The sequence below is a fragment of the Delphinapterus leucas genome, chromosome 20, assembly GCF_059928025.1.
Source record: "Delphinapterus leucas isolate spDelLeu-1000000601 "Yukka" chromosome 20, BTC_Dleu_Yukka2, whole genome shotgun sequence".
NCBI classification, from domain to species: Eukaryota; Metazoa; Chordata; class Mammalia; order Artiodactyla; family Monodontidae; genus Delphinapterus; species Delphinapterus leucas.
This window is the reverse complement of record NC_143148.1, coordinates 7,827,123-7,851,272: the sequence shown is the minus strand read 5'-3', so window position 1 is coordinate 7,851,272 and position 24,150 is coordinate 7,827,123. Positions and strand designations below refer to the sequence as shown.

The 24,150-nt window shown below is 53.6% G+C and overlaps 3 protein-coding genes across 3 annotated transcripts in view; 1 reads left to right on the top strand and 2 right to left on the bottom strand.

Annotated features, from left to right (window-relative positions):
* PLEKHA4 (pleckstrin homology domain containing A4) overlaps window positions 1–12,148 on the bottom strand; it is a 26,102-nt gene extending 13,954 nt beyond the window's left edge. The window contains exons 1-11 of the mRNA XM_089902596.1: window positions 9,560–12,148; window positions 8,192–8,299; window positions 6,183–6,470; window positions 5,923–6,032; window positions 5,129–5,338; window positions 4,490–4,769; window positions 3,783–3,869; window positions 2,765–2,812; window positions 2,563–2,643; window positions 2,254–2,403; window positions 607–705 (exon numbers count right to left, since the gene is read on the bottom strand). Of these exons, the coding sequence (XP_089758722.1) occupies window positions 607–705; window positions 2,254–2,403; window positions 2,563–2,643; window positions 2,765–2,812; window positions 3,783–3,869; window positions 4,490–4,769; window positions 5,129–5,338; window positions 5,923–6,032; window positions 6,183–6,470; window positions 8,192–8,299; window positions 9,560–9,967 (1,869 nt within the window). The 5' untranslated portion in view covers window positions 9,968–12,148. The remainder of the gene's footprint in view (window positions 1–606; window positions 706–2,253; window positions 2,404–2,562; window positions 2,644–2,764; window positions 2,813–3,782; window positions 3,870–4,489; window positions 4,770–5,128; window positions 5,339–5,922; window positions 6,033–6,182; window positions 6,471–8,191; window positions 8,300–9,559) is intronic.
* On the top strand, window positions 12,060–15,481 carry PPP1R15A (protein phosphatase 1 regulatory subunit 15A). Its single transcript, XM_022585140.3, is given in 4 exon segments — window positions 12,060–12,334; window positions 13,256–14,624; window positions 15,061–15,313; window positions 15,316–15,481. Coding segments are annotated over 3 exon segments (1,707 nt in total). The 5' UTR covers window positions 12,060–12,334; window positions 13,256–13,259; the 3' UTR covers window positions 15,405–15,481.
* Window positions 13,224–23,985, bottom strand: TULP2 (TUB like protein 2). Its single transcript, XM_022585144.2, is given in 12 exon segments — window positions 13,224–17,125; window positions 17,410–17,581; window positions 17,818–17,916; window positions 18,002–18,116; window positions 18,639–18,751; window positions 19,891–20,202; window positions 20,856–20,977; window positions 21,712–21,828; window positions 22,073–22,210; window positions 22,897–23,023; window positions 23,448–23,541; window positions 23,954–23,985. Coding segments are annotated over 12 exon segments (1,575 nt in total). The 3' UTR covers window positions 13,224–16,991.
* Between the last annotated feature and the right edge of the window lie 165 nt (window positions 23,986–24,150).

Genomic DNA, 24,150 nt, shown 5'->3' with positions numbered 1-24,150 from the left:
AATATCTAACACCAGTAGGTGGGGGATTAGCGTTGAGGGGTGGATTTTAGGAGGAAGTGGGAGGGGGTTAGTATGAAGAGGGTGGGGCTTAAACCTGTGAGTATGCATTTAATACTAGAAGCCAGAATGTTTAGTTGAAGGTATATGATTTAGAAACTCTATTGCTAGGCTTAGAATGAAGACGTGGGTCTGAGGCCAAGCAATGGGGGCTTCAGGAGTGGGGCTTGAAGTAAGGGATTGGATTTAGAACTGGAGCCTCCAGAGGATAAATTTAAAAGTGAAAGTCAGGATGCAGAATGCAAGAGATGAACTTGCAGGATGGGACAGGGCTGAGGGGCAGAGTTTTGACCCCAAGGGTAGGGCTTCAAAGTAAGAGGAGAGATTTAGAACCAGACGGGGCAGTAGTTCCGAATCTGAAGATAGGTCTTGAAATTAAGGGCACTGTCTTAATTATTGGGTATAAATGAAAGGAAAAGGCAGAGGGGGAGGAGCTAAAGATAACATGGGAGGGGCTTTGATTCTATGGGATGGGCTTAAATGCCAAAAGGGTTTCCAAGTGATCTTGGAGTGCAGGGTGGGGCTTGGGGGCTTGGGACAGGGGTGTACCTGGGGGGACCCGAGGTGCAGCAGGTACTCAAGGGTCTCTCTCAAGGTGCTCAGCTCCTGTTCCAGGCTGTTGTACGTGTCCCAAACCCGCTCTCGCTCCTCAGGTCCCAGAAAGGGGGAGACAGAGAGTTAGCATGTCCTCCCACCAGATCTTCCCCAATCCCATCTTTTCCTAGATTAGCAGGAGGAAGGGTGGCCTGGCCCCAGGTGCCCTGTGGGGTATATGGACTGCAAGTCCCAAGGGCCTCTTTGCTCAGACTACTGGGAACCCCAGAGTCTGTATTGAACCTGCCATTCCAATGAACTGCTAGTGTAGACAATAACAGCTTTCCCTGAATCTTCTGGATTACCTCTGCACTCCTCTAGGGCGGCAGAGTCTACAGATCTAATGAATTCTTGAAACAGACAAGACCATGAGACCTATACACCCCTGGGCAGCGGAAACTTCCTTGCCAATACCAATAACAAGAGCAGCTAACTTTTTGTGTGTGTGTGTGTGTGTGTGTGTGGTACGCGGGCCTCTCACTGTTGTGGCCTCTCCCGTTGCTGAGCACAGGCTCCGGACGCGCAGGCTCAGCGGCCATGGCTCACGGGCCCAGCCGCTCCGCGGCATGTGGGATCTTCCCGGACCGGGGCATGAACCCGTGTCTCCTGCATCGGCAGGTGGACTGTCAACCACTGCGCCACCAGGGAAGCCCTAAACAGACTTTTCTTTTTCTTTTTTTTTTTTTTTGCAGCTAACATTTATTTGGCACTTACTATGTACCAGGCACTGTTCTTAGCTCTCATTTAATTCTTTTGAGGTAGGTACTGTTAATGTCTCCATTTTACAGATAGTAATAATTACAGCTAACGTAAGTATTGCTTACCATATACTAGGTACAAAAGTGTTAAACATTCCTTCATTTACATATATTTATGAAAACTTCACAATAGCCCTATGAAGTAAATATTATTTTTATTATCTCAAGTTTATATGAGAGGCATCTAAGGCCCAGAGGGATTAAGTAAATTCTCTAAGGTCACAGAGCAACTATGAGTGGAAACTGAGATTCAAAGCCAGGAAGTCCGTATCAAAATCACCCCCTTGGGACTTCCCTGGTGGCACAGTGGTTAAGAATCCACCTGCCAATGGAGGGAACACGGGTTCGAGCCCTGGTTCGGGAAGATCCCACATGCCGTGGAGCAACTAAGCCCGTGTGCCACAACTACTGAGCCTGCGTGCCACAACTACGGAAGCCCGTGCGCCTACAGCCCGTGTTCTGCAACAAGAGAAGCCACCGCAACGAGAAGCCCGTGCACCACAACGAAGAGTAGCCCCCACTCGCCGCAACTAGAGAAAGCCCTCGCGCAACAATGAAGACCCAACGCAGCCAAAAATAAATAAATAAAAAAGAACTTACTAGACTGGAAGCTAAATCTATCTCAAAAAAAAAAAAAAATCTCCCACTTAAATGGCTAAATTAAATACTACTGTTTCTTGGCTGCATGCCCCTCACCCTCTAGGAATGTCAAGATCATTGGCTTAAAATTGGGGGGATTCTCAAGAACCACCTTCCCAAGAGCCTTTGGGGGCAAGTTCCCTTTAGTAACAACCTGTAGAATCCTGGGGTCTCCTTGGAGGTATGCCCCTTCCCAGATGTTCACCTGGGTCAGGTGACAAAGAGCGGCCCTCACACTGACTAGTCGGTCCTGCAGGAGGCGCTGGCGCCCCCAAGCCCTCCCAGGAGCTGCAGCCTCCCTGGTTGTTTGGCCCAGCTGCTGTCGAGTCAATTCCAGGGCTGCTTCTAGCTGCTCCTGCACCGAAAGGGAAGATGGTTAGACTTCTGAAACCACCCCCAGCCTCAGGAAGAGAGAAAAGGTGTCTTCCTATATCCTTGGGTATGCTGGGGATCAGGATGGGCTAAGGGCACGTGGAGAGGCCAGATGCCCCTCCCCTGTCCCAGAGCCCTGTACCTTCTCCTCCTGCCTCTGATCTATTTCCTCCTGCAGCCTCCTCAGGAGCCGGTCCTGCCCACACAGCTTGGTCAACAGAGTCTGGAGAAAGGACGACAGGAGCTATTTATGGACCAGATCTGGCTCTTCCCCCTGCCCCACAATTTAAACATTCTCTCCCCAGCTCTGGGAACTCAGCAAGGGTTCAATCAGGAGAACTTACATCTGTCTCCAAGCTTTGGTGGAAGGTTGAGTCTAGAGGGGGACCCGGCTGAGGAGAAAGAGAAAGGTTGGAGGTCACGTGCCCAAACAGGTCCTTATTGTAGCTCAGCGCTGAGCCCTGTTGCTACTAACAGACACCTCTGTCCTTATTAGCTTTGTTCCAAGCTTTAGCAAACCTCAGTAGACCAATTGCCAGACTTTGGGCTTTAGGAAGTGGTCTTTGCTACCAAATAGCTATAGCAAATAAATAATTAATGGAGAAAACTTAGAGAGTTCCTTTATGACTGAGAATAAAATAAGGATGCTCACTACCACTGTTACAGTTTAACACACTATTAGAGATCTTGACCAATGCTATAAGATAAGAAAAAAGTGTAAGGATAGGAAGGGGAATGATAAAACCATCATTATTTATAGATGATGTGCTCATCTACTCCCCCCAAAAAATAGCATAAAAAAATTATTAGAATAAATAAGAGAATTCAGGAAGGATGCCAGGTGTAAAATGAAGTTACAAACATTAATAGCATATCTCTACACCATCAATAACTAGGAAATATTTTTTAAAAAAGAAGAATATACCATTCAAATAACTATAAAAACTATCAGTAGGGAATTCCCTGGTGGTCCAGTGGTTAGGACTCGGCGCTCTCACTGCCAGTGACCTGGGTTCAAACCCTAGTCAGGAGACTAAGATCCCTCAAGCCTCACAGTGTGGCCAAAAAAAACAAAAAACTATCAGGAATTTAGGAATTACCTTAATTACCTTAACTAATAGCACAAAAATCTCTATGGAAAAACTCAAATGACAGACCTAGAAAATTATATGAATGAATGGAGAGATATTCTATATATATATGCCACCCAGTTTTCAGCAGCCCTAGGAAACTAATATATATCCAGGCACCTTGAAATACCCAGTTTTCTCTAGGCACACTAGTCCAGGAGATGACATTCACCATAGCAAAGAAAGCAAGGGAAGGGGCTCTGGCAGATTCGAGGTGCCCCAGGATACCTACCAATAAAACCATGGAAGCCCGGGTCCCAGGAGGCCTTGGAGGGAGCTGGAGATATGTGGAGGAACCAGAGGGGGCCTGGGAGGAATACTGATATAGAGATGTTTAGAAATTGGCATGTCTTACTAACAAATATTAGAATGGATGTGTCCTGAATTGCAGTGCCTTAGGAGACTCTCTGAGGTTCAGAACTGGGCCCCCAGAATTTCCTCAACTATCTACTCTCCAGCTGTGTGCCATTGGGACACAGAGAATGCTAATAAGTGGAGAGCCTGGCAAAACAGTCCCACGGACCAATGGAAGTTGCAGTCTACTTTCACTCTCACATTCGTGGTTAGCTGTGGATTTTCAGGACTACAGTCCCATGATGCTCAGAGGAAATAGTAGGTGACCAACTTAGAAAGATAAACTGGAGACACAAGGCAGATGCAATCGACGCTACCTCTCACAGCATTGTCCTAGAGGAGAGTATTCTGGACTACAATCTCCCTAATGCTTAAGGGGTAACGGCCAAAGACCAGCCTGAGGAGAGCCCTGAGAACTCATGGGAGTTAAAGTTCACTCTCCCTTTCACATCTGAACCCAGCTGTGATTATGCTGAACTACAATCCCCATGATACCCAGGGGCCAGTGGCCTAGAAACCAGCCTGGAAAGACAGCCCCATGGCCAAATGGGAGGTTTAGTCCCTCTCCCCATCAGCTCTGCTCACCGGTGTTCTGGCCTCCTGACTCCAGTGCTGGGGACTCCTGGGGTCCCTTCCTCCCCCAGCCTCGGAGGAGGGTCCTCGTCGGGGAGTGGGGGGCCTGGAGAGTGTCTGGCGCTGGGGGGCCCAATCCAGGGGAGGCCGGACATCGATGCGACTCAAGGGGGTATGGGGTCTGGCAGAAGGTGCTGTGTCTCCAGAGGAGGGAGGGGGTCTGCGTGCAGGAGCAGAACGGGGCCGGGGGAGGCTCAGAGGGGAGGGAGGGCGAGAGAAGGGTGTGAACAGGCTGTAGGGAAGAGAGAATAGGCGAACTGCGTCAACTAGAGCCCCCTCATCCCACGACCCATCAAGCCAGCCTCAAAGATCTGTCTCCCTTCAGGGTGTCTCACTGTCCCTCTGGAGTAGAACCCTCCTCTAGTAACCAGATCCTGAATAATTTCCCTCTTTATGGTATCCCCTCCTTAAGACTTCTCCCCAACAGGCACTGACCCCACAAGAACCCAGCAAGTCACACACATCAGTGAGAAAGCACTAAGTCACTCCCCTAATCAGTCCCAGCCACGCCCCTCGGCCACGCCCACAGCATTTCCACTGAAGCTCAGCCCTATAGAACCTTCTCGTCCCAGACTCCCTCGTCCAACTCACTCTGGGCTCCTTGTCCTCCGAATTCGGGGTCCAGATTGGAGGTCAGCCATGGGGCTGGGGGTGAGCATCCGGCCACGACCTCTGGAGAGACGAGCCACCTCCGGTGATTCTGAGCCGCGCCCCTCTTCCCCTCTGCTCACCTCTGGGGGACCACCGGGGCCGCCAGGGCCCTCCCCAGTCTGGGGACGTGCAGATGACCTGGGTTGCCCACTAACGAGTGGACACAGAAAAAGACATCACTCCTTTGAACTTTATAACAGCCCTAATTGCCATTTCACAGATAAGGACACAGGAACCTACAAAGAAAAAAGGGGAGGTAGTGTACTGTAAATTGTTTTCCCCATTTTGCGGATGGGGAAACTGAGGCCCGAGTTGGAAGTGACTTGTGCAGGGCCACAAGGTCCATCCAGGTCGCTGGGCCCAATGCCCTAGACTATGCGTCTCCAGCCTGAAAATTGGGAGAGGCAGACAGAGCCTGGAGCCTTCCTTTTTTTTTTAATCTAACATTTTTTAGGTGGCAGCCTCAGGGGGTGGAGACTTCTGCGGGAGCCAGTTAGAGAATGAGCAATACTGATGGACAAAACGGTGGGCGGAGCTTACAAGAGATAGACTCTTTGCTGATTGGAGATGAAGTCCCCTGGACGTGGGGCCTGAAGGGCGGAGTTTCCACAGCTAGAAGAATAGTGATTGGACACTGAAGAGGGCAGGGTTTTAAAGGGAGGGGTTAGCCGGATAATTTGCAGGACCCAGACTGGAGGTAGAGTGTCAGGGGCGTGGCCTGTACTTATACTCACCAATCGTCCCCCTCCGCGCGGGAGGCCCGCCCCAGTGCCCGTAGCCAGCCCCTCAGGTCTTCTAGCGTGTCAGCCGCCAGAACGTAGGTCCTCATGCCCGGGTGCTCCGCCTGCGGGAAGAGAGAGCTGGAGGACCCGGCCGCCGGGCCCTCTAAAAAGAAGGATGCCATGGAACCTGGTCTTTATCTCCAGTAATGGATGCTCCATGCCTGCCCCCATCGCCTAGTGCCTTAGTGCCCATGGGGGTTGGATGGACTCACGGTGAAGGTGAAGCGCCGCCCTCGGGGGGCTCCTGGACCATCTGGCCTGATACTGTAGCTGGGGAGCAGGACGCTTCCCAGGACGCTCTCCTCGCGGCTGTCTGCAAAAGACAGCCTGGGGTCAAGTGTCACACAGGGATCTAGAGGCCAAGAGGCTAGTGGAAAGGGAAGGTGGGAGGCGGGCCCGCCCACCCCATGCCAGCTGGGGCACTGACCCTTGTAATAGAAGAGGCAATGGTCAGAGAGGACGAACCAGCGGCGTTTCCAGAGCCGGAGCCCGGAGCTGTCCTGGAGAGACAGAGTGGGAGTAGAGGGGGGAGGGAAAAAAGGAGATGGAGACAGTGACACTTGGGGCCAAAGACCCAAAGAAAGGAGAGGGGCAGAGACACATGTTTGGTGCAATAGATTCAGATGGAGGACTGGAAACCAGTGGGTTGCAGTTGAGAGGACATAGATTCTGGACACAGGTGGGCCTGAGTTTGACTCTTAGCTCCACCACTTTCAAACTGTGCCCTTAAGCAAGTCATTTCCCCACTAGAAACCTCATTTTTTCCTCATGTGTCAATTGGGGATTGAGAAGTTACAGGAAGATTGGGACAGATACTGTACCACACATGGGCAGTGGCTTTATATAGGAAGACTTGGCCCGATCATTATGGAGTGTGAGACACAGAGAGGCCAGGAAGGTGATGCTGAGCCATACCCTGAATCCTGCATCTCCCCATCTCCTCTTCCAGAACTGCTCCATCTCTAACCTTGTGCCCCTCTTCTCCCCTTCAATCCATTCCCACAGAAGCAGCATGATCTTTTAAAATTATAAATCAGACCATGTGAGTCCCCTGCTCAAAACAGAGCTTCCCGTCACACTTAGCATAAATCTCAAGTTCCTTACCCTAATTTGCTGGCTTACAGGGAATCTAAAACTTGGGTGCACGTAAGAATCACCAGGAGGGCTCATTAAAACATGGATTCCTGGGTCCCATCCCCAGAGTTCTCCAGTCAGTAGATCTGAGGTGGGAGCTGACAATTTGCATTTCTAGAAATTTCCCGGGTGATGCTGGCGCTGCTGGTCTGGGACCACACTTAAAGAAGCTCGCCCCGTCGCCCTGCCGCCCCTCCTCTCTCTCACCTTGGCTTGCTCCAAACACCAAACTTTGGCCTGCTGCAGGGCCCTTTGCTTTCAGATTCCCTCTGCCCCCCAGATCTTAACACAATGGGCTCCTTCTTGACATATAATTCTCAGCTCAAATGTCATCTCCTCAGAGACGCCTTCCCCGACCAACAGTCAAAAGTAGCTCTCATCCCTCAGCCACTTTCCAGCACATTCTCCTGCGTTATTTCTTCACAGTGCTTCATTTCCCACCATCCAAAATCATTTAGTCCGCTTGTTTTATACTAATTTATTATCCATCCCTGTCCCACTCCCATCTTGAATGTAGATAGATACTTATTTGTCTTATTTGCATGGTATGTGACCCAGGGCTTGGCACGTTGTAAATGTTCAAGAAGTGGTCGTTGGACTTCCCTGGTGGTGCAGTGGTTAAGAATCCGCCTGCCAATGCAGGGGACACGGGTTCGAGCCCTGGTCCGGGAAGATCCCACATGCTGCAGAGCAACTAAGCCCGCGCACCACAACTACTGAGCCCGCGAGCCACAACTACTGAAGCCCGCGTGCCTAGAGCCCGTGCTCCGCAACAAGAGGAGCCACCGCAGTGAGAAGCCCGCGCACCGCAACGAAGAGTAGCCCCCGTTCGCTGCAACTAGAGAAAGCCTGCGAGCAGCAACGAAGACCCAATGCAGCCAAAAATAAAATAAAGCATAAATAAATTTATGAAAAAAAAGTGGTCATTGAATGAATGAATGAACGAAACGACAGAATAAGGGAGGAAGCAGTGATCAAAATATATATATATTTGGAGAAGACTTGGAAGGAGAGAAACAGTGGACAGCCAGGGGCACAGCCTCTAACATCACTTGGAGTGTGCTTTCCCTTCTTCTGCTCACTCTACCTGCTTATGAAGCCAGCCTCGGATGTGCACGGGGAGGTTAGGGTCCCTTCTGAGCGCATTGCCCCTCTTCCCGAAGGCATGCACCTTGCTTACCGCCCGGGTGGACTTCTGAAGAGACAAGGAGGACAGAAGTGAACATGGCCTTGGGATGGACTTGGGGAGGCGGTGCAGTGGGACTCAGGCAACCCGAGGCCCTCCTCAGCTGCCTTTAGAAGCTGGGTCAAGGAGGGACCTGAGGGAGTTCCCTGGTGGCCTAGTGGTTAGGATTCGGCGCTTTCACTGCCGTGGTCCGGGTTCAATCCCTGGTCGGGGAACTGAGATTAAAAAATAAATAAAGAGGGATCTGAGTTTGGGGATGAGAATTGCATGTGCATAGTGCAGAGTTGACAGACACTTTTCATGCGGCGGGAGGTGTCTGGAGGCAAGGAAGAGGCTACTGGCCACTGCGGAGGGAATTTGGGAATCAAGGGTCCACTGCCAAGGAGAGGATGCTCTTGGCCACCAGAGCCCAAGATGTAGTAGAGCCTTTGGGACCCAAGATGGCAATACTGCCTGGGAGGTCCCCATGATCAGGAAGGACCTCTGTGCTGAGTCCCTAGAGATGGGTCAGCTGGAATCAAAGGATACCTCAGTGCCAAGGAATGACATTCCTTAGCGATCATGTCCAGGGTGGCGGTGGGAGCTCCAAATCCCTTCATCCCAGTAGATGGGCCTCCCTCTCCTGTGCACACAGATATCCCAGGCACCCATGGCCAGATTCCCACAGGATGCCCCTCCTTGGTGACGATGCTGATCCAGGTCAGGTTCAAATCTACAGAATCTGAACTTGGGAAGCTAGAAATGAGTGAGGGGAATGTCTGGAGGACAAGAAAATGAATGTCATGACTGAACTGTGGGCTGGGGTGATGATTTGGGATGCAAGAATCTCAGGCCACATGGGGCATATTTATTGTTGGAGTAGGGTCTTTCCTTTATCAGATTTCAGAACTGGGTAGATGGGATGGCTAGAGACAGGACACGGATTTCTCAGTCCTAATAAGAGTAGCCACTGAGTTCCTGGCTGGGGAGAGGGGAGGTCACGGCTGGGGAGTGGCCTTATCTTAGCAACCAGAGTTAAGCAGGGCTGTTACTCTGGCTTCGAATTAGGAAAATACAAGGGGTGGGGACAGCTGGGAGTGCCTCTGAATTCCTAGCTGTGGCGGGTGGGAAATTTGGGACCTTGCTAGGTTCGGCACACCCCGTTGCTAAAGATCCTTGCTTTTGACAATCAGAGTCCCTCAGGTGGCACCGAAACCAGGGTTCGGAAACAGGAGGATGGGGCAGCCCAGAGCACCCCCCTCCTCCCCAGCCCCACCAAGAAGCTCGAACCTTGGTGCTCAGGCTGCCAAGCGAGGAGATGGTAGAGGCGCTGCTGGCCAGGCTGAGGCTGCTCCGAGGTCTGCCTTCCTCCATCAAGGGCTTGGGGAGAGGAAAAAAAAGGGGCTGTGTGTGCCTCTCTGCAGATGACCCGGCTGGGGACAGAGACAGGGTCAGGGGCTTGCAGGTCGGAGGAGGCTGAGGAGAAAGAGCCTGTTGTTTGGGGCCTCGGGGGACTGGGGGAGGCCCTGGCCCGGGACCGCATACCAAGAGTGATGCCAAGAGAGGTGGGCGGCACTGGCAGCTGCGGGGAGGGGGCAGCTGTCTGCAGCTAGAGACAGAGAATAGGAGCCCCTTTATTCTTGCCCCCCCTGCACACTGGCCAGGAATTTGACCCTCTCTGTGCTCAAGACCCCGCATTCCCTGTCTCTTTCCAGCCGCCCCCCAGCTACCTGTCTCCTGCCCTCCCACGTGCACCCCCAGAACATCCCCACTGAGACCCGGGCACCAGGAATGTGCACCCAGGCAGCTCCTCCCTCCCAGCCAAGCCAGGGAACTTACCAGCTCTGGGGTCCCAAGGAAAGAGAGCACAAGAGGGCAGCGTGGAACCTGGGACACCCAGGCACAGTCCCCCTCTTCCTCTGCCCCTTAGGGGATGACTCTCATAGCCCTCAGTTCTCACCTGCTCATTCACACCCTTTTGTCTCTTTGTCTCTGATAGTGAGTCTTCCTCTCACGCTCTACCTTCCTCTTATACTGTCTCTCTCTCCAGTCTCACCTTCTGTCTCTCTCACTCTCTAATCTCTGTCTCTTCCAATCTCTCTCTTACTCATTCCCTCCTCGGCAGCATCCCCACCCCCATATCACTTTCTCTCCCAATCTTTCTGGTTCTGTCCAAATCTTTTTCTGGGACTCATGGAGTCTCTTCTTTAAGTCTCCATCCTGTTCTCTCCTCTCTCTCTCTCTCTCCTCTCTCTCGCTCGCTCGCTCTCGCTCTCTCGCTCTCTCGCTCTCGCTCTTGCTCTCTCCCTCTCTGTTCCCCCTTGTCTCTCTCTCTCCCGTACACTCAATCTCTTTCTCTTTCTCCGTGGCCCTCCACGTCTACTGTTTCCTCCTCGCTCAGATTTCCCTTCTGACTTTCTCTCTTCCCCGCTCTCCCAGTTTCTCTTTCCTCTCTGCGGGTCCTTCCCTCCGTCTGCCAGCCGCCCACGCGGCTGCCTCCCCTCCCAATCCCGGCTGACCCCGCCCCTCTTGGCCTCCCCACCACAGCCTGACCTCTGGCTCAGCTGACCCCATGCTGAGGGGCCACACACACACCCCTCCCCGATTCCTAGGTCCCTGTTGGGCTGGAGCCTGGGGAGCCAGGGTCCCATAGAGGCTGAAGCTGGGATTCCTCAATGTTTGGAGAGTAGGAGCTGGGCCTGGACTCCAGGGCCTCAGTGGGCTGGTGGTAGTCAGGGGCCTAAGTCATGGGCACCACGCGCCCTCCCCCGAAAGGAGATGGCTAGGATCTTGGAAGGGGTGGGGGCTGAGACTCCAGGGTACCTGGGAAGGTGTGAGCTAGGAGTCAGGACTCCGGAGCTGTGAATAGAGCTGGGGGTCTGGAAGTGTGGCTTTAAGTGGATGGACCTCCAGTGAGGAGGGAGTGGCCCCCGATCCCTGGGTGCTGGCGAGAGAATGGTCAAATGGCCAGTGTCAATCTCCACCTCAGATTCAGATGAAAATTCTCTTCTAGACTGAGGTTGACCCCCTCAGGAGGGAGACATGGGTTCTGGGTGTATTTTGAGGGAAAACATTACGAACCAGGTCAGGGGTGGGTGGTGCAGCGGGACTGGGATTGTGTCCCTGGGCCTGGAATTTGTGGCAGAAGACCCCACTCTCCCATGAGGTTCCGTTGATGCTCCCCAGCCAGAATTTCAGTTTGTGTAAGCAGAGGTTTTGTACAGATTTGAAGCAGGTGAAACCTAAGAGTGGAACCTTGTGCCTAAGACAGGGAAGGGGTCCGAGTTTTTGGTTTCATATCCCCTCACCACATATTTGTTGAGCACCTACTATGTGCCAGGCAGTGAGCAATGCAAGGTGCCCGCCTTCAGGGGGCTTACACATTCTGTCTTTTTTGCAATGAATCTAGACTCTGCTGTGACCACCTTGAGCAAGTGATTTCATTCCCAAGCCTCAGTTTCCCCATCTGTGAAATGGAAACAATAATACTTTCCCACACCGGGTAGGAAGCCGACCGGACGGGAAAGTGGGAGACTCTAGACTGGGGCCTGCTGGTTAAATAAGGGGGGAGGCATCTGTCTGCAACAGGGGTTACGCGAGCTCCCTCACTGCTTAAGCAGTTCACGCGTTTGAGTGACAGCTCTCTTGCTTGGGGCGTGGCCACGCTTGGAAACACCGCCGCCGCCGTGACGTCACAAAGCCCGGAATCTCCGCGAGAAGTCCAACCTTGTTTTCCGTTCAGATCCTCACGTTTACGTTTCGAAACCCCGCCTCCCCTCTTGGCGTTAGCACGTCCGGCAGCGTTGGCCTATAAAAGCCCTGCGGGTAGCGTCAGCGCAAACCCGTTTAGTTTCCCACTTGTTTGTCTTTTTGCGTCTCCCGGCACGATCCCGCGCCCGTTTGTCGCGACAGCACTTGCAGCAGCCGGTGACAACTTGAGTCCCTGAGCCCAACGCCGGAGGGGGAGATGAACGCGCTGGCCTCCCGAGCCGTCCGAACCTGTGATCGCTTGTGGCAGCCCCAGCCGGCCCTCCTGCCCCCAGGGTGACGCACGGTCCCGAGCCGGTGAGTTGGGGGGTCGGAACACCTAGGTCCCCAGGGGTTTGGGGGCTGGGATCAGACTGCGGGTCAGTCATGAGGAGGGTGCTCGGACTTCAGGGTTCCGAAATAGGAGGGTTCGGGGCCCGGACTCCTGGGTCCTAAGGAGGGCCTGGGAACCTGAACTCTTGTGTATGGAGGGGTGGGACGGACCCTAGGGCTCGGACTTCGGAAGCAGAAGGAATTGGGAACTTGGAGTCCTGAGCCAGACGGAGGAGGGTTCTGGGAGCCAGGCTCTTGGGTCCCCAATGAAGGAACCATCTGGGGATCGGAATTTTTGAGTCTCCGAGGGAGGAGGGTGATGGGGGTCTGATTTGTCAATCCTCAGGAGGGGGCGAGAAGCAGGGACCAGGACTTTGTCCCCAAGAGAAGCAAGTAGAGGACCTGTGTTCTCTCTTCTTGGGACTAGGACTTAATGCGTGAGAGCAGATGGGGCTAGAGGCTTGTTGAGACCCAGACTCTTCGGTATTGAGAGAAGAGGTGGCGAAACAAGGGACAGAGGTGGGAGTGGCTGGGATCAGAAAGGAATGTGGGGCAGGGACTTTCCCGTTGCTATTTGTGCTACTGTTTCCGTTGCTATGACTCAGGGTCATCCTCTGATACTATCCCCTAAATGGCTTCTAAACTTGATTCCTTTTTTTTTTTTTTTTTTTTTTTGCGGTACGCGGGCCTCTCACTGTTGTGGCTTCTCCCGTTGCGGAGCACAGGCTCCGGACGCGCAGGCTCAGTGGCCATGGCTCACGGGCCCAGCCGCTCTGCGGCATGTGGGATCTTCCCGGACCGGGGCACGAACCCGTGTCCCCTGAATCGGCAGGCGGACTCTCAACCACTGCGCCACCAGGGAAGCCCCACTTGATTCCTTTTTTTTCTCCCTTTTTCCCAGTCCAGACAGATGGCCCCAGGCCAAGTGCCCCATCAGCCTGCCCCCTGGAGGGATACCCACCCCTTCTACCTCGTGTCCCCGCTGGTGGGCCTTCTCAGCTGGACCTGGAGCCACCTGAGAGGCCCAAGATCTCCAGAGCCCTGGTTGGTGGAAGCAGTAACCGGAACAGATCAGGGAGAAGCTGTCCCGGAGGGAGAAGCTAAGGCTTCTCTGGCCACTCACCATGCCCCCAAGGGCAGGCACCCTCAAGAGGAGACTGGAGACAGTGGAGCAGCTGAGAAGGATGGAGAAGCATCCCGGGGGGCCTGCCCTGACCTGGAAACCAAGTGTTCTCTTCTTGAAGCCTGGGGACTTTCAGATAATGACGACGAAGAGTATGGCAGGGAAGAAGCAACCAGTATCCCTAGAGAGCAGGGAAGTGAATTTATGGATGGCCAGCCTGCTCCCCTGTGCCCCAGCCTTCTGGTAACATCCCTGCAAGACCTTCCTGGGGAGGAGGAATCTAAGGAAGAAGGGGTTACTGAAGATAAAGAAGTGATCATGTTCTCTTTTCCTCCATCACACTGGGAATGTTGTCCAGGGGTGGAGGAAGAGGAGGAGGATGAAGAAGCTGTAAATAAAGAAGCTCCTAGAACATCTGCCTCTCCCTTAGCTCTGGGATCCAAGCCCAGAGCTTGGGTGTGCTGCCCCGTGGATGGAGCCACAGAGGAAGAAAGAACAGAGAATAAAGCAGCCACGAAGACCTCCATTTGCCCCTCATCTGCAGGCTCCCACCTCAGGGCCTGGGAGTGTTGTTCAGGAGAGGAGCCTGAGGAGGAGAAGCCCAAAAAACCTGAGAAAGGAGAAGCTGACCCAGAGCCACACTCCCCAGTTCCAGCCCAGAGCCCCCTGCTCAGGACCTGGCAGCACCAATCCAGTGAGATCACAGAGGAGGAAGAGGAGGAGGAGGACAGTGATTCAGGAGAATCTGAGGCTTCCTCTTCCATCCCACACACAAGTGCCTTCCTGAGGGCCTGGGTGTACCGACCAGGAGAGGACACAGAGGAGGAAACTGAGTGTGAGGGTGAGAATGAGGATGAAGATGACGAATCAGAAGCAGCTGACTTGGAACCAAGTCCCTCCCTTCAGACCCAGAGTGCCCTCTTCAGGGACCGGATATATCAGCCTGGAGAGGAAACAGAGGGAGGGGAAGCTGCCACAGAGTGGGGAGAAGCTGAGCCCTGCCCCTTCCGAGTGGCCATCTATTTACCTGGAGAGAAGGCCCCACCTCCTTGGGCTCCTCCTCGGCTGCCCCTCCGTCTGCAAATGCGCCTCAAGTCTGCAGAAACCCCCACCAGGCATCGGGACCCTGAACCTCCCCTGAAGACCAGAAAGGTGGGTGCTGAGGGCTCAGATTCTTGAGGTTAGCGAGGAGAGGGCTGGGAGCTGGAACTCCTGGGCCTGGGGGCCAAAGGGCTGGAGGCCCCGATTCCTGGGTCCCCCGTGTTGCAGAGGGTTGCATGTGAGCTCCGTTGGGACGGCTGTGTTCACTGTAATGCAATCCTTTGCAAGAGGCTGAGCCCTTGTGGGATGAAGGAGCAGCTGCACTCATGTCAACCCCAGGGAACTACCTCCATCTTCAGGGAGTCAGATGGAGGATCCGCTGGTGGGTGAATGACTATCCAGATAACAAGCGTTGTTGTGCAACTAATTTTTGTTTGGTTCTCTCTCTCTGTCTCCCTCCCTCTCCCCACACCCCCCAACCTGTGGCCGTTTGTATATTGTGTCTGTATCTCTGTGTCTCCCCATGTCTGTGACGGTCCATCTCCAGGTGCGCTTCTCTGAGAAGGTCTCCGTCCATCTCCTGGCTGTCTGGGCGGGACCCGCCCAGGCCGCCCGCAGAGGCCCCTGGGAGCAGTTCGCCCGGGATCGCAGCCGCTTTGCCCGACGCATCGCCCAAGCCCAAGAGGAGCTGGGTCCCTACCTCACCCCTGCCGCCCGGGCCAGGGCCTGGGCACGCCTCGGGAACCCTCCCACTTCTCTGGCCACCATACCTGCCCCTACCCCGACCTTACCCATGTCCCCATGCAGACCACACCTTTGAGCCACATTCTGGCCTCTCCATCTCCTCCCTTTGTGTCTCCTTGCCTGGACCTCAGTGGGAGGCGTGGCTAAGATGAAGTAGTTTTCATGTTATTACCTATTTATTTTTAAGTGTTGATTTATATAAGGAATAAAGCTTTTCATAGTGAGCAGCGTCTCCGTGTGTGTCTGAACTGACACCATCCACTACTCCTGGGTCCCCAAAACAGTTGCAGGGGGACAGCATAAAGGCGAGCCTCTCAATAGAGGATAAATTACATTTCCCATCATCCCTCTTCCCATTCCGAGGCTTCTTTTGAACTAAGGACTGGTGGGTTTTGTCATTTTTCTTTGGCTTCCACCTATATTTGATTAAACCCCGGACAGTTATCTCCCCAAGGCAGCTGGGAACTGGACTCACCAAAAAAGGGTTAAGCTCCAGTTTTCTGTGTGTCCTTGGAATACAAAGACTCATCCTCCTACTGGCAGACGTGGTGAGTTCCTCAAGGCTTTCACATTTATGAGTGGGCCTGATTTCACATTTATAAATCATGTGTCCATAGACTCAGTTTCCTTATCTGTAAAATGCGGCTAACAATTGCACATACCTTATGAGTTTGTAAGGCCCCAAAGGAAGTCATAATTAAAACAATGTTTGTCAAATAACATAAGTGTTGGCTAGTATTTATTCTTACTCTCATGGATGTCTTCCAATTACCCATCCTACTTTACCTCACCAGCTTAGAACTCTTCACAGCAGTTCAAACAAAAGTGGCTGGGGTGGGGGTGGGGCTTCCCTGGTGACTCAGTGGTTAAGAATCCGCCTGCCAATGCAGGGCACACGGGTTCGGGTTCGAGCCCTCGTCTGGGAAGATCCCACATGCCATGGAGCAACTAAGCCCGTGCACCACAACTACTAAGCCTGCGCTCTAGAGCCTACATGCCACAACTACTGAGCCTGCGTGCCGCAACTACTGAAGTCCATGTGGCTAGAGCCCATGCTCCGCAACAAGAGAAGCCACCGGGATGAGAAGCCCACGCACCACAACGAAGAGAAGCTCCTGCTCGCCACAACTAGAGAAAGCCGGCGCACAGCAATGAAGACCCAACACAGCCAAAAATAAAAAATAAAATTAATAAATAAATAAAATTAGTTAATTAAAAAAAAAAAAGAGTGGCCCAAACATCCTGCACCCTATCCAGCCTCACACCTTGTCCCTCCCCATTGGTTCCCCAGGCTCCTGCTACACTATCCTTTCATTCCCAAACCGACCAAGCCCCCTTCCACCTTAAGAGCTCTGTATGAGCTGTGGCTACTGTCTGTTCCCGTCCCTGACCCCTCTGGCTCAGCTAGTTCCTTGTGATTCTTCAGATGTAGATGAAATTTTTTTTTTTTTTAAGAGATATCTTGCTCTGACCCAGCCAACTTGTGTGCCTTCCTCATTCATAGCAGACGAGCATTTTGATTTTTTTGTTGTTTAAGACCCATCCCCCATGATCGGACTGTGATTTCAGGAGAGCAAGTGCTGCCGAACAGCCCACTGCCTAGAGCGCAGGACGGCGCACTCAGGCGGCGTCTAATAAGTGTTGGTTATTAGTAAACTGGTGCAAAAGAAGGCACGCTGGGGCCCTTTCTCCAAATGAGTAGGCACACAAGCTGATGAGAGTATTTTCATTGAACTACTCACATGCCAGCTTCCCATCGAAACTGGACAAGCAGATGGCGAAGGCTTGGAGCGGACAAAGTGGGAAACGGAAGTCCATGGTGAACGTGTCTGGGGCTACGCGACCGAACTGGAGCACCAGGTAGTCCGCTGAGAAGGAAGTCAGGAACTAAGGGGAGCGGGTGTCGTATCCCTGCCGCGGGCCTCTGAGCCGCGAGAACTACGACTCCCGAGAGGCTGTGCGGCGCCCTCACTATGCGCGGAATCCTCCGGAAGTGCAGTTTATATGGCAGAGGGCCTTGTAAACTACACTTCCCAATAGGCTTTGCAATAGCGTGGAGTCGGCCCTGCCTAGAAAAACGCTCAAGTGCTAATGGGAGAAGTAGTTCTTGTCCTGCTCCCTTGCCCAGGTAAACCAGTTCCTAGGAACTCACGGTCATCCGGATGCACGATCTGGAAGTTCTTCACCGAGGTCCTAGTGACGCGACCATGAAAATTGAGCACGTAGGCGCCGCTCTTGTCGCTCCACGATGGGGCTTTATTTTGCAGCAGGACCAGCCCCTGGTTGGCCCCCCGTTGGAGGCGACTCAATAGCGACTCCTGTTCCTAGAGGGTAAAGTGGGGACGTGGTTAACCAACTACCAACCAGCTTTTTTCCTCCAGACGCAGAATTTTGAGTCCCTAGGCTCTCCTTACTGAGAAACCTAAGTCTGACAAAGTCCTACCGGCTTCATATATGACCTTATGCAGTCCATCGGCTCCCTCTCCCCTTAGGACCTATGGCCGGTCCCCCAGCCCTTCCTCCCCATTGACCCAGGGACACTCAACCTTGGCGCACTCACATTTTGTGGCTGGACACTGATTCTCTGGTTCTGGGCGTCGATTCCTGGAATGATCACAGTCATTTTCCGGGGCCCTCGGAATCCCAAGATGTTGGTCTCCTGAGGGTAGTATGCTCCATTTGGCCTTCTTCTTTCTCCCTCCCCACCGTCCTGCTCCACTCTCTCTCGTCTCCCAGACACTCACATAACACACAGCCCCCAGCTCCTCCCTGATCCGAGCAGTCTCTGGGACAAAATTCTTCCTTTCTGGATTCACCCCATTGTCGAAGATGGTGAATTTGGTGCCCAAGACATTAGATCTGCTCCAGGAGGGAAGTGGTCAGATAAAAATAATAATTATTCCTATTTTACATTAACTGCTTTCCCATGTCATCTCATGAACTCTTCCGATCAATCCTCTACAAAAGACTCATGTTCCATGTTCCATGCACCTAGTCCCAGCCCCCTCTCTTTCTTTGGTGAGCCATGATTTTAGCCTCCTGCCTTGACCCTTTAGGAACGCCCTTCCAAGACAAAAGAACTCACATATCCCAGCTCTCTTCTCCCACAGGAACTTAGGAATGCCAGCCCCGTGTCTCTCAAGAAGTCAAATGTCTTAAATGCCAACCTCTGCTCCAAAGCCTTCAGTTCTATTCCCAACCACCCTGGAGTTGCAACTTGAAGAACTACAAAACCCATCAGTCCCCAAGAGAAAAAATTGTAGGGCAGGTGGAACTTGTACTCTACAGCCCGCTGGGAAATGTAGTTCAATTGTCCCCTTGCCCCCCCCAACCCCCGGCCCTCTGCCACCTGTTTATCACACACATCAGGACTCTGCCCACCTGACTTTGCCCACAAAATTTTCCCCATCCCGAGATAGGTCTGTGGGGTCCAGGGAGACGAGGTAATTAGAGGTTTTGCTCCTTTTTCTCTTGCGCCCAGCCAGAAGGAAGTGCTGTGGATGTGAGAAACAGCCCATTAGAGTCGATTTCTGGTATTTGGCTAGGGCGAGGGGTCCAAAGACAAGGAAACACCAGGTCCCCAAGACAGAGGAAAGGGTAATGGAGCAATAAGCGTCCCAAGGCTTGCTGGGAGATGCGGTTCTCACTGAAGGAAGTCATCAGCTGGGTCCTGAATGGGGAGCTTCATTTCACATCTTTTTTTTTTTTTTTTTTTTTTGCGGTACGCGGGCTTCTCGCTGTTGTGGCTTCTCCCGTTGCGGAGCACAGGCTCCGGACGCGCAGGCTCAGCAGCCATGGCTCACGGGCCTAGCCACTGCGCGGCACGCGGGATCTTCCCGGACCGGGGCACGAACCCGTGTACCCTGCATCGGCAGGCGGACTCTCAACCACTGCGCCACCAGGGAAGCCCCCATTTCACATCTTAATATCTGCCCCTTATTCCTTCGGCCATTGAGTTCAGGGTTGGGGCTGAGCCCAGGGAGGGGCGAGCCTGACTGGCAGGCAGGGCCTGGCTTTGGAGAATAGGGAAGAGCCTCACTTGGAACATCGCAGCAGGACTTCAGTACGTGTTTCATCGGGGAAAAAACAGGTCTGGCACTGAGTAGGGGAAAAGCCTCTTTCTGGGAGAGAATGAGTAATTGAGGAGAAGCGGCCACACTTGAGACAGGAATGGCCAGACGGAGAGGGGAGTCGCTTGGCTTTGGGTGGAAAATCCACGAAGCAAGGGGCTTGACTCCTGAGAGGCGGGGCCTGTCCCAGGATTGGGTGGGGCCTGATAACACAGAAGGCTCACTGAGGGACCAGACTTGGATCGAAAAAGATGAGGCCAGTACCTCACGAGGGTCTGTAAGAGGTGGGGCTTGGGACCTTCCGAAAGGGCGCGGCCTAGCCTTGAGAAAGGCGGGCCCAACTCGAGAGTGGACAGGGCTGGATTATGGGATGGGGAGGGCCTATCGGGCTCTGAGAGGAAAGAATCCTAGTGCTGTGAAGGGCAGGACTTGGCACTGGAGCTGACTAGTCCTAGTTCAATGACGAGCAAGGCCTGGATTCGCCTAAGTCTTGCTGTCGCTCAGAAAGGGGCGGGACTTGCCCTTGGGAGGTGGGACTTGCTTCCGAGGCTACCAGACCGCACCTTTCGGCCGTCGGCCGCCTCCAGGTAGAGATAGTAGAAAGGGAACATGCCCTTGTCTACCCCGCGCTTGTCGCGGCTGATGCGACACTGCACCGTGCGACCGCGCAGCGCTGGCCGCAGCACATACGCTTCCATGTCCTCGCCCAGCCGAGGGCCTGGGGCGCGGGGAGGCGAGCGGAGCGAGCTCCCCACATCGCTGTTGCCCGCGCCGCCCGCGCCTTCCGGGGCCTCGGACACCTCTTCGTCGGTCGCCCATGGGGAGTTCCTCACTGTAGACTCCGACTCCTCTTTCTTCTCTTGCAGGTCTTCGCCCTAGCCCACGTGCCAAATTCAAGTTGAGGGACAGCCGAGACCCGCCCTCCCCCCCCCCCCACGCCTTGCCAACTAGCGATTGGCCATTCCAGCTCAGGGTTACGCCCTCTTTCGACCAAGTTTTCTGTCTATTGGTCAAGCATCTAAGCCACTTTCTGATTGGCCAGTACATTCAAGGGGCCCACCCCACCAAGCCCTCTTCAAGTGTTGATTGGCCAGCACCATTATTAGCCTCCCTCTGCAGCCACACCCATTCCACCTACCGATTGGAGAATCCCTTTGAAAGCATTGCCCATTCCTCTAATACCAATGTTCATTGGGTCTAGATAACATATAGTACCGCCCAGATCTACTCAACTGAAACAATCTCACTTTCATCAGTAGCAAAGTGAGTGCCAGTTGGCCCTTTCTCACCCTTTCCAAAGCTCGCTGCCTTTCGAGGGGCTGGGTTTTAATGTATGTGCTCACATCAATTCAAATCCTCTAGATTGACTCAATAAATGGTGCGCCTCTGCTAGCCCAAACATAACAGGTTCCACTCACCAGTAAAAAGGGCCCTTGACTGGGCTGCAGAATTTTAGAGTCCCGTCCCCCCTAGAGTCCGAAACTAGCTCTCCTCCTCCTATGTCCTTATTGCCTGTGCCACCTCCCACCTTGTTGGAGGCTAAGTCTCCATGGCCCCCGTCACCAACCATTCCAGGGTTTGGTCTCGGACTGGGCACCTCGTATTCATCTCCAACATCCTGGGATTCGCTCTCGTCCTCAGCACTGCCCCCTAAAGGGTGGAAGAAGCCCGAAGAAGACTGAGCTCAGGACACCTGGGTCCCAGGAGCTCGGGACAAGGTCATCAGTGCTAGCTGGAGAAGGCCAGAACCCCTGGGTTTCCGAACCCTACTGTCTTTGACTGCTCTCTGGATCTAAGGACAGGGAGTAGTTAGAGTCCTCTCTTTCCCTTGTCCCAGAGAGAGCATCCGGGAGGAGGGAGCGGAGTTTGGAGTGGTAACCCAGAGTCCTGTTATTGAAATCGTTGGTCATGTCATGAGAATAAAAGGAAATGTCACCACAGTGGAATATTAAGAAATAAAAAGGAATGAAATACTGATAATGCTACAACATAGATGAACATTGAAAGCATGCTAAGCAAAAGAAGCCAATCACAAACGATTATATACTGTATTATTCTATATATGAATATAGAAATATCCAAAATAGGCAAATCTAAAGAGACAGAAATTAGATTAGTGGTTACTTAGGTCTGGGAGAAATTGGGGGGGGTTGACTGATAAAAGGTATAGGGCTTTCTTTTGTGGGTGATGATAATGTTCTAGAATTCATTGTGGTAATTGTTGCACATCTTGGTATATATACTGAAAACCATAGAATTGTAAACTTTAAATGAGTGAATTGTATAGTATGTGAAATATATCTCGACAAAGCTGTTACCAAAAAGGGGGAGGATTTGCCACATGGACCAGGGGGCCAGATTTCACCCAATGTCCCAGAAATTACCAGGTCGTTGGCGGGCTGGCCAACCCCTGCGCCGAGTCCCCGGAGGCTCTTCATAAGGAGGTGGTGAGGCAGGAATATCCTCCACGGAGACTTCCTCCAACTCGAGATCGGAACTGCCTGGTAATCAGGATGGGGGGGGCGGGTCTGGAGACTGGGATTTCTGAATACTGGGGGAGGAGAGGGCTGGAGATTCAGATTCTTGCGTGTTGGAGAAGGAGAAGGTTCAGGACCTGGACTCCTTGGTGTGAAGGAAACGGGGCCCCTGGGGGTCCTTTGGAGAGCAAGGACTGAGGATCCAGACTCCTGGGTTCTAGTGGGAGTGGAGTTCCAGTGTATAGGCGGCCCAAGGATTTGAGATTACCTGCTTCTGTCGGCGATACCAGGGGTCCACGCTCGCCACTGCCATCTCCACCGCAGCTCACGGTGCTCAGGACACTGCGGGCACCAGGGCGCAGATGTGTCTCTGGCACGTTCTCCTGAAGGAAAGGGTTCCCGGGGCCTGGGAGAAGGTACGGCGAGGGCCATTAACACGATGTACAAATTCCGGTCATCTGAGAAGATCCGCCTCCTCACTGGTCTCCGAGATATCTTCCCTGATTAACTGACTACCCAAACCCCCAAGACCCACTCAGGACCCTAACTCCATCCCAAGACTCAAACAAGCACAGCCCTACCGCTAAATTGTCTCGATTCCGCGTGTAAACAATCCCACGCGGGCTCTCCAGTACCTCGGCTCTAAATAACCCAGCCCCAGCCCTCGGGCTTCGCCTACTTCAGCAGTGAGGTTTCTTCTGCCTAACTGCAACCCGGAGCTTTCCCAGGCCCCGCCCCAGCACTTTCTGGGCGGTCCCCAGCTCCCCCAGGCTCCGCCCCGGAGCTCTAACAAGCCCAATCACAGGACTCTTTCGGGCCCCACCTCTAGTTGCACCACACCCCGCACCCGCGCTCTCCCTGACCCCGCCCCCGAACTCTCACAGGTCCTTCCCCTGGGCCCTCACAGGCCCTGCACTCAGGCTCTCCTGGGCTCCACCCAAGGGTTCTGTCAGGCCCCGCTCTCTTGCTCTACAAGTCCCCGCCCCAGGGCTCTGCCAGGCCCTTCCCCTCTAAGCCCTTTAGGCTCCGCACTCCCACAGACCCCTCCCTCCAGGGCTGTGCTCCTGCCCGACCCTGGGAACCTTTCCTCACCGCTGTCACCCGAGAAGCGCTCCTCCCGCTGCCGCGGTCGCCGGGGCCTCAGGGGAGCGTCAGGATTGGCCTGAACCATGAGGGGTTCTTGGCGCTTCCGTCGCTGCTTCACCTCAAACAACCGCCGCTGCGCGAGCGGGAAAAGGGTGTATGGGCGGGAATGGGAGTGTTGGAACCGGACCAGAAGACATGGGTGAAAGGGGGCCTGGGGCAAGGGCCGTCCTGCGTCGGTGGGAGAGTTCCAGGCCTTCAGTCCCTCAGCAACTCCTTCCTTAGATCCAGGAGTCCTGGCTCCCAGGCCCCTCCTCCCCCAGGACCTAGGAGTCCTGCTCTCCAGAACCCTTGTTCCTTAGAAATTTTGGAGTCTCATCACCAAGGTTTGCTACTTGAGGATCCCAAATTCCTATTTTCTCATTTCCCAATTGCAAAACTTGAGGCTCCGAGAGAACCAACGAGGACCAGGAGTCCCAGAGCAAGTCCTGGGGGTGGGGCTCCTGGGGAGGTATGGAAGATGGAAGAGTCGGGGGTGGCAGGATTCCTGAGCACAGTACCTGCTGTTCCAGCTTCTGCAGCCTCATGGCGCCAAGCTCATCCCCCAGGGCCCTGAGAGAGGTGCAGGTTCATAGTGACAGCAAGCAGGGCACCCTGGTTGCCCAAGAGCCCCTCCCCTTCTTCCCCCTGACCAACTTAGGGTTCTGAACATTTGTGAGGACACAGAAGAGGCAGACCCTGAGCCTGCTCCACCAGTTCTGAAGCTCTTTCTCACAGCACTGGCCTGTCTAGAATCCAGGAGTCAGAGATCCCAGGCCCCTCCTGTCCCAGGACTCAAACCCCCCATCCCTTCCTCTTTCAGACCCAGGAGTCCTCATTTATAGCTCCCTCCCTTTAGGTAGGACCCAGAAATCCAAGCCCCCAGGCCCTTCCTGCAAGGCCAATGGTGCTGAACCTGCAAACATCATTATGAGACCAGAGCTGAGTAGGTGTGGGCATAATCAGACTTTGAGCTCCCCCTTGCACCCCCATCTCCACCCCTGCGCATCTCATTTCCCCCACTCACTCTTTCTTCCATGTGTCATTCTCCTGAGACATCCTGGAGAAGCAAAATGAGGCGTCAGGACCCAGACCCAACATCCCAGTGGACTCTTCCCTTCAACACCTGATCTTAAGCTTTAAATTTTCCCCTGACCCAGGCAGCCCGAATTCCAGCACCAACACTTGCTAGGGACCCAGCAGCCTGTTTCCAGCTTTCGTCAC